The 12,967-nt window shown below is 35.3% G+C and overlaps 1 protein-coding gene across 2 annotated transcripts in view; it reads right to left on the reverse strand.

Moving 5' to 3' along the window:
• Positions 1 to 12,967, reverse strand: part of LTN1 (listerin E3 ubiquitin protein ligase 1) — a 69,269-nt gene that overhangs the window by 45,738 nt on the left and 10,564 nt on the right. For both annotated transcript variants that reach the window (XM_032353361.1, XM_032353353.1), the window contains exons 7-11: positions 5,222 to 5,395; positions 4,454 to 4,644; positions 3,568 to 3,703; positions 1,692 to 2,501; positions 1,077 to 1,118 (exon numbers count right to left, since the gene is read on the reverse strand). In XM_032353361.1, the coding sequence (XP_032209252.1) occupies positions 1,077 to 1,118; positions 1,692 to 2,501; positions 3,568 to 3,703; positions 4,454 to 4,644; positions 5,222 to 5,395 (1,353 nt within the window). The remainder of the gene's footprint in view (positions 1 to 1,076; positions 1,119 to 1,691; positions 2,502 to 3,567; positions 3,704 to 4,453; positions 4,645 to 5,221; positions 5,396 to 12,967) is intronic.

The raw sequence follows: 12,967 nt of genomic DNA on the forward strand, positions 1-12,967 counted from the left end.
AAAAAAAAAACTACTGGGGGAAATAGTCACTATTTAGTGGGCATAGAGTTTCAGTTTTCCAAGATAAATTCTGGAGACTGGTTCACAATACTATGAAAACAGTTGACACCACTGAACTGTAAACTCAGAAATAGTTAAGATGGCAAGTTTTATTATGGGGCTTTTACCATAATTGAAATAAAGATAGAGGAAAAAAAACCTGTAAATTAAAAAGTTATCTGGGGACGCCTGGGTGGCTCAGTTGGTTAAGCAGCTGCCTTCGGCTCAGGTCATGATCCCAGCCGAGTCCCATCCCACATCGAGTCCCATCCCACATCGGGCTCCTTGCTCAGCAGGGAGCCTGCTTCTCCCTCTGCCTCTGCCTGCCATTCTGTCTGCCTGTGCTCGCTCTCTCCCCCTCTCTCTCTCTGATAAATAAATAAAATCTTTACGAAAAAAAAAAAGTTATCTGTATAAAATTTAAAAATAATAAAAAATGGTAAAATAAAAAAATTTTAGGTAACCAGTCTAAACATTTCTATGGTTGGAAGTATTGTGTCATTACATCTTCTTCATTAGGATAAAACACTTAAGCCATTTCTAAAACTTCTAAATGGCTTAGGTTCCTTGATTTCTTTTCATTATTTTTATCACTAATTTTCTTATTTAGTCAAGTGGCAATCAGACAAAGCCTGCAAGATCTTAATTTACCGTACAGTATTCCAAAGTGGGACAAACTCAATTTCCTGAGGTGTTCTAGCCAAACCTAAAACCGCTCAATCCATGTCTATAGAAGAAAGCGTAACTAGATTAAGGGTAAAATTTATAGTCTTAATTTAAAGGTAATCAAATGTTTAACTCTCCCTTTGTTATCTGTTAGGGGAGAAACACTGGATTTTCCAGAGTCTAGTCCCTCTTTGCGGATACTCCTATCCAGAAAAATAATACCTCAGAAAAGCAAACAGCAAAAGCTTTCCCAATAGTGGGAAGAAAGGTACAATAAGAAGGAAGTTCTCTAACAGCATGTGAATATGACTGGTTTTAATTTTCCTATACCCACAAATACAAAAAAAGGAGAAAAAAAATCCCTAAGATACCTTTTCGATGACCTGAAGAATAGAATTCCACTTCAGATCCCCCTGAAAGAGGAGAGAGAAATAATCTGCTAGAAGGAATGAAGTCACCATGTAATCACTACAAAATTAAAAACTTTTTTAGCAACTTCAACTTTAAAAAGTAGACTAAAAACCTCTGCCTTTTATTACCAAGCATTCATCAACTTACCATACTTACTGAACACATACTGGTCTCACACACTTCCCCATCACAATAAAGAATACATTGCTTGTGCTTGCTTTGGCAGCACATATACTAAAATTGGAAAGAATATATTGCTCTTCTTTAAATAGATATTCACACCCAAGAAACCACCCAAGAATAACCTCCATGTGGGTCTCATTCTACTTTTATCTATAATTATTGTGGCAATATAAACCATTACAGTTTAAAGAGACAGACAGAGGCACCTGGGTGGCTCAGTGGGTTGAAGCCTCTGCCTTCGGCTCAGGTCATGGTTTTAGGGTCCTGGGATCCAGCAGGGAGCCTACTTCCTCCTCTCTCTCTGCCTGCCTCTCTGCCTACTTGTGATCTGTCTGTCAAATAATAAAATCTTTAAATAAATAAATAAATAAAGAGATAGACAACAACAATACCTCAATGAGATCATCCAAGATATATTTTCTCTCCATATTATTGTCACAGCAACGGAGGGCACTGTATAAAATGTCCACCAAGAAACCAGCATCCTTCCTTGGATCTTCATTTAGCCAACCAATCAGTTTCTGGTATAAAAACTGCACTGCAGGATTTTTTTGTGCAAGTCTGGCTATTTCAAGAGGCTTGGCTTTGACAGTACTCTGTTTTTCATCACCTAACAGCATTTTAAATACTTGGGTTGAAGAGAAAGAGCTGAGCAGAGTAGAAAGGAACCTCAGATGTTGCTCTGACTTTTGCTCATTGACATAGTTAAAACTCATCATTGCTAGTTTACAGACCAAGTCTTCCAAAGGTTTCTTCCTTAGCGGCGATATAAGCTCTGAACAATTATGAGTGAGAGAAGGTTCAGTCATTAATTCAGAGCTTTCACTGTTCTCACCTTCTGAGGAAACACATTTTTCATTCTCCTTATTACTTTCAGGCAGCTCATCGGCAAATCTAACCTTACCAACTTTTTTTTTATTCGACTTCAGTGAGCTCTTTGGCTTCTGAAGGACCTGTAGCAGGTTAGATACACCTGACACGGATTTCACATCAGCTTCTGGCTCATTGATTTTCTCCACACAGATCTCTGACAGTCTTTCCCAAAAATTTAGCAGCACTTTGTCCAAACTGTGAGCTTTTTTATCATCTTTTTCCACATCTGCTTTGGCTTCCCAGGAACTTAAAGTTTCGGCTAAATGGTTAAACAGCTGCCCATCTTGCAATCTTGCGTCTTTGAGAACTGCATCAATAAAAGGAATCAACTAAAAGAGAAGGTAGAAAAGGAAAAGTTCCATTTTCAGGAGAAATAAAGTTTTAAACAAGGTATTTATAAAAAAATAAATTAAATGAAATAAACAAGGGCGGGGAGGTCCTTAAGCTGCCAACTCTGGATTTTGGCCCAGGTCATGATCTCAGGGTCTTGAGATCAAGTCCTGAGTCAGGCTCTGAGCTGGGCATGAAGCCTGCTTAATATTCTCTCTATACCTCTCCCTCTGCCCCTCTTCTCATTTGCTTGCTTGCTCTCTCTCTCTCTCAAAATTAAAAAAAAAAAATAGAAAAAAAAAACAAGGTATTTGTAAAACACTATAAAATTCCGTATTTAATAACTGAAAAATGTTGAATTTTTCCCCCTCAAAATTCTAAAGAGTCAACTTGAAGGTCATTTTCATAACATACAAAGAGGTTAAAGATTTCACTGCATTCCCCCTAAATTATTCTTTTTATGATATAATTAACCAAAATTATTGGTCATTAACAAATAATACAGTTTTCTTCGCATACCCTGAACTTATTCAAGTTTTTTACTTTTTTCTAAATCATTATGAAAGACATATAGGACCAACAGAATTCAGAACCCTTTTTCTTAAATTACGAAGAGTAATTAAGTGAGATATCAACCAGGATCTATGCTTATGTAACTTCATTAATTTCCTAACATAAGGAACCATATTCCAGAACTTACTTTCATCACTGGTTCTAAAAGCCAAGCACAATATTTCACAAAAGGAGTTAAATATTTTAGAAGTAACAAATTATTGTATAATTTACATATAATATAAAAGGCCACAAATAACAACTTTGTAATTATGTTTTGTGTTACAACTCTACAAAACAGGGTTTGCACATCCAGAGACTAACTAGTACTCAGAAATTATGGTATTATTCTGGCAACCAATAACATAGAATTTTTATTTAGCTGGTCAGAAATACACATTACTTAAAAATGAAATCTATATGAAGACTAATTAATAAAATGACAAGATACAATGAGCTTAATTTTATAAGTCAATGTGCAAAGGCACTGATGATTTTTACATTTGTAAGTACCTGGTCATTGACGAGCATCTCTTCAATTTCTTCTTCACCTAAGTTTTGTTGCATGATGAAACGTAAACATTCAAAAAAAGCTGATATTACTGCTGAACATTCTGAAAAGCTGGTTTTTATTCTTTCTGTTGATAGCCTAAGAAATAATAAATAACTATGGCTTACTCTTTCACAAAAAAGAAAATACGCAACTCAGAAACACCAAAATAAAGACATAGATCATACCAAAAGAAGAGAATTTTACAGTATAATTCTTAAAATGAAAACTAAGAACAATAAGAACTTGAAGTGTGAAAAAAGCACAATTTCAAATACGTCAACAAAAGAGAATACACAACTATTTTCTATTCAGAAACAAATCCACCTCCAAATTTTAAAGACAGGACTTAAATAAAGATAATAATGTAGTAAAAAATAATTTTGTAATCATTTAAAAAAACTGAGTATATTTTACTAGATAAAACTGAGTATCTTTTATTAAGTTCAACAAGTACAGTGAAATTTTTGTTTTAATTATGACTTTAAATAGCTATCATATTTAAGTTTATGGAAGTTACAAACTCTTCAGAGGTTCATTTTTTTCCATTTGGGCATTTGTATGTATCACGACATACCAAAAAATGATATTTTAAAAATGGTCTATGTCCATCTAAGGTCTTACAATATTCATTGCACTTTCTATTGTGTATTACCACTGAAGCCTTAAAAGTACCCAAGAAAAGCATTCCAATTGTAATTCTCTGAAAACTTTAATAAAAGTGTTTAATGAAGAGCAAAACAATATGGAGAAAATTTAAGTAAGACAATAATGAGTCTGTCATCCTATCCATGTATGCAAACAAGAAAAATCTCTTGTTTTAACAATCAAGAAATTTAAACTTCTTACCCTGCAACAACAGAGGTGAGGAAATTTTTGAAGAAATCCAACTTTGGATCTGTAATGGTCTGAGGAAGTTTGCTGATAAATGGCAAAAGATAAGGATATATGACAGTAGCCAGACCCCGACCACCCTCACGGACCACAGCTGACAGCTTCGGAAACACACTTTTTTTTGCATTTACATGAAGCCAACAATCCTAACAAAGGAAAGATTATATTAATAATTAGAGATCATAGAATACTTTTCCCAATTAGGAGACATACAGGCTCTCAGAAGTATTAATCATGTATTCTACTTAGGCTAAAATCTCTCAACACTAAAACTAAAACAATTTAAACTAAAACTCAGAAACTTTAATAAATTTATTACATATAGAAATCATATATCCCACATGCTTAGGACATAAATGATCAGAAATAATTAACTTAAAAGACTTCTATAAAAGCTGTTCTATAAAACGGGCAGCAGTATTCAATCTTAAATATAAGATTCAGATATACTGACTTGACTGGACCACATAAGGTTTAAAGAATAATTGATACTGGCTAAACAAAAAAGTACAATAAAAACTCAATGCCATTTTATAATCAGTTTAAAGATTTATACCAAGTTTCGGATTAAGTATTTTATTTCTAAGAAAGCATTTTTTTCCCAGTAAGTTTTAGATAGTATAATTCGATAGGCTCTCTCTCACACATATCTAAGGCTTCTAAAATATAAACTTCTAAGACAACAAATACTCCCCATGTATTAAATGTACCTCTGTTACACACCTCAATAGTTGTGAGTGTATAAAGTACAGCTTCCCAGAGAGCTGGGCACACAATGGGATCACTGTCATCAATGCTAAGTAGAACAGATGGGCTCACTTTAGATGCTTCCTCTTTCATCAACTGTGGAATACGCTGGCACAAAGCAGAAACTAACTCAAAATAAGCTGAGCGGATCTAAAACAAAAAAACGAAAAGCTGGATTAAATCAAAGCCTAACAGACCTACAACGAAATTTTTTACTTAATAGTTGATAGTTTATTCATACTAGCCCTCTCATTAATAAAACTAAAAAGACTACAAAAAACATTTTAAAGTCTTCCATAGAGTATGGGGGCTGAAAGGACATTAGAAATTACCACATAAAAGGGAAGGCAGAAAGAATTCAACCTTCTATTTCTTTGGCTGAAGCAAACACAGATCCTCTCCAGTAGCTGAGGCCTTCAGCTGGGGCCTCATATTATTCCTATAGATGCACAAGGCTACGAGGCTGCACAAAGTTAAACACATCCAAACAAACAAAAACTAAGAAACCATGAGCCACTATCAACAGAAACAAAAGATGATACAGAGATCTGAGACTTTAAATCTTAGAATTATCAGTTATAAATTCCTTATCAACAATTTTTATTACATTCAAAGAAATAAAGGTTTAAAGAAATCTGAAAGGAAAAAGGATCTCAGAAAAAGCACAGAAAATGTAAAAAAGAATGAAGCACAATTTCTAAACTAGAAATAAACAGGCAGAAAGAAATATAGATACATGATAGAAAGATTAGAACTCAATTCACAGTTTAAGAACAGATAATGAGAAATAAAGAGCAAAAGAAATTATCCACCAAGTAGCACAGAAAGAGAAAAAAGATGAAAAACAGCAAGGACAACATAAGACACAGAGGATAAAGAAGGTTTAATATGTATTAAATCAGAATCCCAAAGCGAGAGGAGAGAATGAAGCAACGGAAATATCTGAAGAGGTTAATAGCTGAGCATTCTGTAGAGCCAATGAAATACACCAATCTACAGCTCAAGAAATCCAAAAAATCCTAAGCAGCATACATAGAAAAAAAAAAGCCACAACAAGACACATAATGGTGCAACTACAAAAAAACAAAAGCAAAAACAAAAACAAAACAAAGAATAAACCTTAAAAGTGGCCAGAGGAAAAAGACAAACTACCTTCAAAGGAAGGACTGTAAGACTGACATCTAACTTCAAAAGCAACAATATTAAGTCAGAATACAGTGGAAAATCTTCAACAAAAAACAACTGCCTGTATTTAATCCTGTACCCAATAAAAATTTATGTCAATGAGAGTAAAGGGGTGCCTAGCTGGTTCAGTTGGTAAAGCACGAGACTCTTGATCTCAGGGTTGTAGGTTTGATCCCCACATTTCGTGGAGATTACTTGAAAAAATAAAACCTTAAAAAAAAAAAAAAGAATGAAAATGAAATAAAAATATCTGATAGGGGCGCCTGGGTGGCTCAGTGGGTTAAGCAGCTGCCTTCGGCTCAGGTCATGATCTCAGGGTCCTGGGATCGAGTCCCACATCGGGCTCTCTGCTTAGCAGGGAGCCTGCTTCCTCCTCTCTCTCTCTCTGCCTGCCTCTCTGCCTACTTGTGATCTCTCTCTGTCAAATAAATAAAATCTTAAAAAAAAAAAAATCTGATAGAGGAAAGAAAATGATTTCATCATTGTCGTATAAAATCAAGACATGTTCTTGTGTTCTACATACATGTTCTACATATAAGGCAGATGATCCCAGATGGAAGGTAAGAGATGAAAAAAGGAATAAAGAGCAAACAAAGCAACAAATATGTAGGTAAATCTAAATGAAGATTCAAAGTATACTAATAATATTTTCCAGGATTAGAAAAATACACATACATACATACTTAACCCCATAAAGCACTTTATTTCTTTATATTTTATATAAAATACTACCAAATCAATGTTAGCAATGTACTTAAAAAGATAAATATATAGCATGACTAAGTTTCTCTCTTAAATGCTAGGCTAGAAAATTATATGATCATTTAAATATATCAGAAAAAGCAATCAAGGAAATTTGATCATTAATTTATTACAGAACTACTGAGCAAATTAAGAATAAAAAGGAAATTTTAAACCTTATAAAATCTAGAAAGCATCATACTCAAAATATTAAGATTCTACAACTATTTCTTTAAAGTTAGAAACAAGAAAAGCATGCCAGCTATCACTTCTATTCAACTAGAGGACCTAATTAATACAAAGAGACAAGGGGAAAAAAAGAATTGGAAAGTAACCCAAATAAGTAACTATAGTCATAGCAAAATAACAGGCTATGAAAAATATTCAAAAAGATCTAAACACTGGCTATTAGAACTAATAAGAGTTTGAGAGAGTTGCTGAATATAAAATTAACATACAAAAGTATAAAATACCTACATCAGTACAAACAAAATACAAAAATGCAATAAAAATGTAATAAAAAACATCCCATATTTCACAATAGCACCAAAAACTATAAACTTGTTCAGGAACACACTATAAAATATTATTTTAGGATGAAAAGGGCCTAACATAGCCTAAAATTTTTTGAAAAAGAAAAATAAAGTTGGAGGGTTTCTAAACTTATTACAAAATAACAATAATCGAGAGAGTGTGGTATTGGTGTAAGGATAAACATATAAATAAATGGAACAGAATAGAGTCTAAAATTAAGATCCAAGATATATGGTCAACTGAATTTTTACAAAGGTGCCAGAATAAGGATAAGACAGTCTTTCAGGGGCACCTGGGTGGCTCAGTGGGTTAAAGCCTCTGCCTTCGGCTCAGGTCATGATCCCAGGGTCCTGGGATCAGGCCCCACATTGGGCTCTCTGCTCCATGGGGAGCTTGCTTCCTCCTCTCTCTTTCTCTCTGCCGGCCTCGCTGCCTACTTGTGATCTCTGTCAAATAAATAAATAAAATCTTTAAAAAAAAAAAAAGACAGTCTTTCAACTTTCAGGATAATTCTATGTAAAAAGTTAACATGGGGATGTGGGAGGTTCAGTTGGTGACTCTGCCTTCAGCTCCGGTCACGATCGCAAGGCCGTGGGATTGAGCCCTACATCAGGCTCCCTACTCAGTGGGGAATCTGTTTCTCCCTCTCCCTCTCTTGCCTCCTCATGCTCTCTCTCTCTCTCTTGCTCAAATAAATAAAATCTTTTAAAAAATTAATTTGATTCTCACCACTATGTGACACACAAAAATTAATTCTAAATGAACCTAAACTATAAAATTTCTAGAATAGAGAAATCTTTGCAACCTTGGGGTAGGCAAAGATTTTAGATAAATCAAAAGCAAGAATCATAAAAGAAAAAAATGATAAAGTGGACTTCATAAAAATTAAAAACCTACTCTCTAAAAACATTAAGGAAATGAGAAGTTAAGCCACAGACTAGAAGAAAACATTCATGATTCTTTATCTGACAAAATGTTTGCATCCACAATACATAAAGCACATTCACAACTCAAAAATAAAAACCAAAAACTCAAGTTTTAACACGGGTAAAAGAGGGGTGCCTGGCTGGCTCAGTCGGTAGAGCATGCACTCTTGATCTCAGGTTTGAGTTCAAGCCCCATGTTGGGTGTGAAGCTTACTTTAAAATTTTTAAATAAAATTTTTTTTTAAAAAATGGGGTGCCTGGGTGGCTCAGTCAGTGAAGTGTCTGACTCAGGTCATGATCTCAGGGTCATGAGATGGAGCCCCATGTCAGCTCCGTGCTGGGCATAGAGACTGGGATTCCCTCTCTCCCCCTTTCTTTCTGCCCTTCCCCCCACTGCTTGCTTGTGTGTGCACTCTCTTAAAAAAAAAAAAAAAAAAAAAAAAAGTCAGTAGAAACTTTAGAAATAAAAAATTAAAAAGTGAGAGAAAAGTTGGAACAAACACCTCAAAAAAGATACACAAATAGCCAAGAAACACATTAAAAGATGGTCAACATCATCAGCCATCAGTAAAACTCAAATTAAAATCACAATGAAAAATCTCTATCCCAGACTCAGTAAACATTTTCTTTAAAGAGCCAGACAGTAAGGGCATCAGTTTTGGCTCAGTTGTTGAGTGTCAGCCTTCAGCTCAGGTCATGATCCCAGAGTCCTGGGACCAAGGCCCACATGTGCTCCCTGCCGGGTGGGAGGCCTACTTCTCTCTCTCCCACTCCCCCTGCTTGTGTTCCCTCTCTCTGTCAAATAAATAAAAAATCCAAAAAAAAAAAAAAAAAAAAAAAGAGCCAGACAGGAAACAGGTTAGGCTTTGTAAGCCATCTAGTCTCTCTCCCAGCTACTTAACTCTGCTTTGCTTGTATGAAAGCAGCCAAAGACAATACAGAGTACTATTTACAAAAATAGATGTGCAGGATTTTGACACATGAGCTATATATATAGTTTACTAATCCCTGATCCCACATCCATGAGGATGGCTTAAATTAAAACAACTGACAATATTGCAATAAGGATATGGAGCAACTAAAAATCTCACACACTGCTGATGAAAGTGTATACAATCGCTTCAGTCACCAGTTTGAAAACTTCCTACAAATTTAACATATATGTACCTTATCAGCCACTGATTTCTTTCCTTGCCCAAGAAAAATGAAAACCCATGTCCACACAAAGACTACATGAAACTAAGCAATAAAAAAGGAATGGACTACTGATACATGCAACAACAATGAATGAATCTTAAAACATTATACTGAGCAAAAGAAGGCAAAGAGTATGTTTGTCTCCATTTATATGAAAACCCACAAAGACTAATAATCTGTCGTAACAGAAAGCAAATCATTGGTTGCCTAGAGTTACGGGGAGGATGACACATCATTTTATCTTTTTTTTAATGTTTTATATCTTAATTATAGTGTTTATATGGATATGTACATGTAGATGGGTATATACATTTGTCAAAACTTACCAAACTCTCTGCCTAAAATGGCCCCATTTTACTATGAGTAAACTATACCACAATAAAGTTGGTTTAAAAATTATTCTAGGAGAGGCGCCTGGGTGGCATTCGGCTTCGGTCATGACCTAAGGGTCATGAGATCGAGCCCCTGTGTGGGCTTCATGCTCAGCTTCAGATTCTCTGTCTCCCTCTCCCTTTGTTCCTCCCCAACTCCCCTTGCTTGCTCTTTCTCTAAAATACATAAATAAAATCCTAAATAAATATATTCTAGAATGTTTTTTAAATCCATGAATAATTTGAGAGATACAGGGGCACCTCGGTGGCTCAGTGGGTTAAAGCCTCTGCTTTCGGCTCAGGTCATGATCCCAGGGTCCTGGGATCGAGCCCCGCATCGGGCTCTCTGCTCAGCGGGGAGCCTGCTTCCTCCTCTCTCTCTGTCTGCCTCTCTGCCTACTTGTGATCTCTGTCTGTCAAATAAATAAATCTTTAAAAAAAAAAAAAAAAAAATTTGAGAGATACACCAGATTCATCATAAAGAGAGCAACAGAGGGCAAGCCTCTCCAAATCATTCATTACAACTAATGAATTACATTCATTAGTTACAGTCATCTGCATTTTTAGAAGGGTTTTACCCATTTATTATTTTTTACTATTATTCAAGAACTGCTGACATACTAGGGATGTAGTTGAGTATAAAACTTGAAAAATGCAGATGTTCAAGGAATAGTAGGTATCTTGTGCTTTAATACTTTGTGGCAGGATTGTACTATGAACAGACTATGTACATCACAAAAAAACCTAAAAATGAACCAAAGTGAAAAGGATACGTTCCAGGCAGTATCTTTCTATTGTAACCTGTTATTTAAGGGAATACTAGTGATTTGTTCTAAATGGGATGTAAAACTTTTTCCAAATTACTCTTCCTCAATATCCCAGTGAGGAATTCAATAAATTTACTGAAATTTATATAGAAGAATGAAGTGGTTTGGTTTGGTTTTGTCTTTTTTAAGCAACCTCTAACCTCAACATGGGACTTGAACTCGTGACCCTGAGACCAAGAGTCATAAGCTGTACGGATTGAGCCAGCCAGGTGCCCTGGAAGAATAAAGTTCTAAAACAACTTGGTCAATCCTGAAGACAAGGATTAAAAAAAAGTGACTCACCTGACCACGTAGTATTAGGATATATCATAATGTCATGTTAACATATCATATTAAAAGGGAATGGATGCAAACTTCTGGTACTGGCATAAAAAAAAAAAAAAAACCTAATGGACCAGAAGATAAGGTTTAGAGATAAACCTATGAACATGTAGAAATTTAATGTACCACAATGGCAGGACCATAAATTTATTGGAAAAGAGTGAACAGTTTACTAGGTAATGTTGGGAAAACTGGCTCATTATACATGAAGAGAAAGGTAACTAACTAGATCTCTACCTAACACTGTATAAAAAGGTAAATTATTAATGGATTAAAGACTTCATATGAGAAGTAAAAATTATATCTATAAAAGATATAACTATTAAAAATAGTTTTTATGGCTTAAAGTGGAAAAGGCCTTTATATGTCAAAATCAGTGACTTTGATTACAAGAAAATCACAATTTCTTTCTAAAGAGAACATAGGAGGGAACCTGGGTGGTTCAGTCAGTTAATTGGCTGCCTTCAGCTCAGATCATGATCCCAGGACCCTGAGATCAAGCTCTGTATCAGGCTCCCTGCTCAGTGAAGGGTCTGCTTTTCCCTCTCCCTCAGCCTCTCCGCCTTCTTGTGCTTGTTGTCTCTCTCTCTAATAAAAAAATAAATATTTTAAAATTAATAAATAATAAATAAAGACGGCCTAGGAAAGGTGACAGAATGGTAGATTACTTGCAACGCCTGAAAACGACAGAAGTATTTAGGATATACAAAGAGCTCTTATAAAATAAGAAAACTTCAAAAGAAAGAGGAGAAAGATATACACAAGTAGTTTACAGAAGAAACACAAACATTTTAAAAGCTTACACAGAGATGCTAAAAGTCACCAGTCAGCAGAGTAATTATAATTACAACTATCATTTGAACTCCTGTTAGAAAAATTTGGTGGGGGGGGCTGAATGCTGCTCAGTTCTGGCTGGAATATAAGGACATATATAAGACTCATCATGCAATGACAGTTGAGACTAATATTCAGGTGAACAATCTGGCATCACTTAAAAAAGTAAGTATGCATACACTCTTTGATTCAGCAATTCAGAAGTTAAGAGAATTTCAGAAAAAGAAATCCTTGCAGATCTGAAGGTGTATGAAGATGTTCACTGCCGCACTGTTTGTGAAGGCAGGGCGTTGGAGGCAATCAGGGTCTCCACCACTGAGAGAAGGCAGTACGTGTAAAATGGAAGGGATGCAAATTTCTGAATACTACCCAGTAGTTAGAAGGCACGGACCAAATACACATATAACAACATGATAGACTTAAAGTATTTTAGTGGGGTGCCTGGGTGGCTCAGTGGGTTAAAGCCTCTGCCTTGGGCTCAGGTCATGATCCCAGGGTCCTGGGATCAAGCCCCACATCAGGCTCTCTGTTCAGCAGGGAGCCTGCTTCCTCCTCTCTCTCTACCTGCCTCTCTGCCTACTTGTGATCTCTGTCTGTCAAATAAATAAATAAAAATCTTTAAAAAAAAATAAAATAAAGTATTTTAGTACTCTTTATTTTTCTTTTTTCTTTTCTTTTTTTTTTTTTTTTTTTTGGAGAGACAGAATCTTAAGCAGGCTCCATGTTTAAAGTTGAGCCCAACAAAAGGTTCAATCTCATGACCCTAAGATCATGACCTGAACCAAA

Source organism: Mustela erminea, chromosome 1, assembly GCF_009829155.1.
Source record: "Mustela erminea isolate mMusErm1 chromosome 1, mMusErm1.Pri, whole genome shotgun sequence".
Taxonomy (NCBI): domain Eukaryota; kingdom Metazoa; phylum Chordata; class Mammalia; order Carnivora; family Mustelidae; genus Mustela; species Mustela erminea.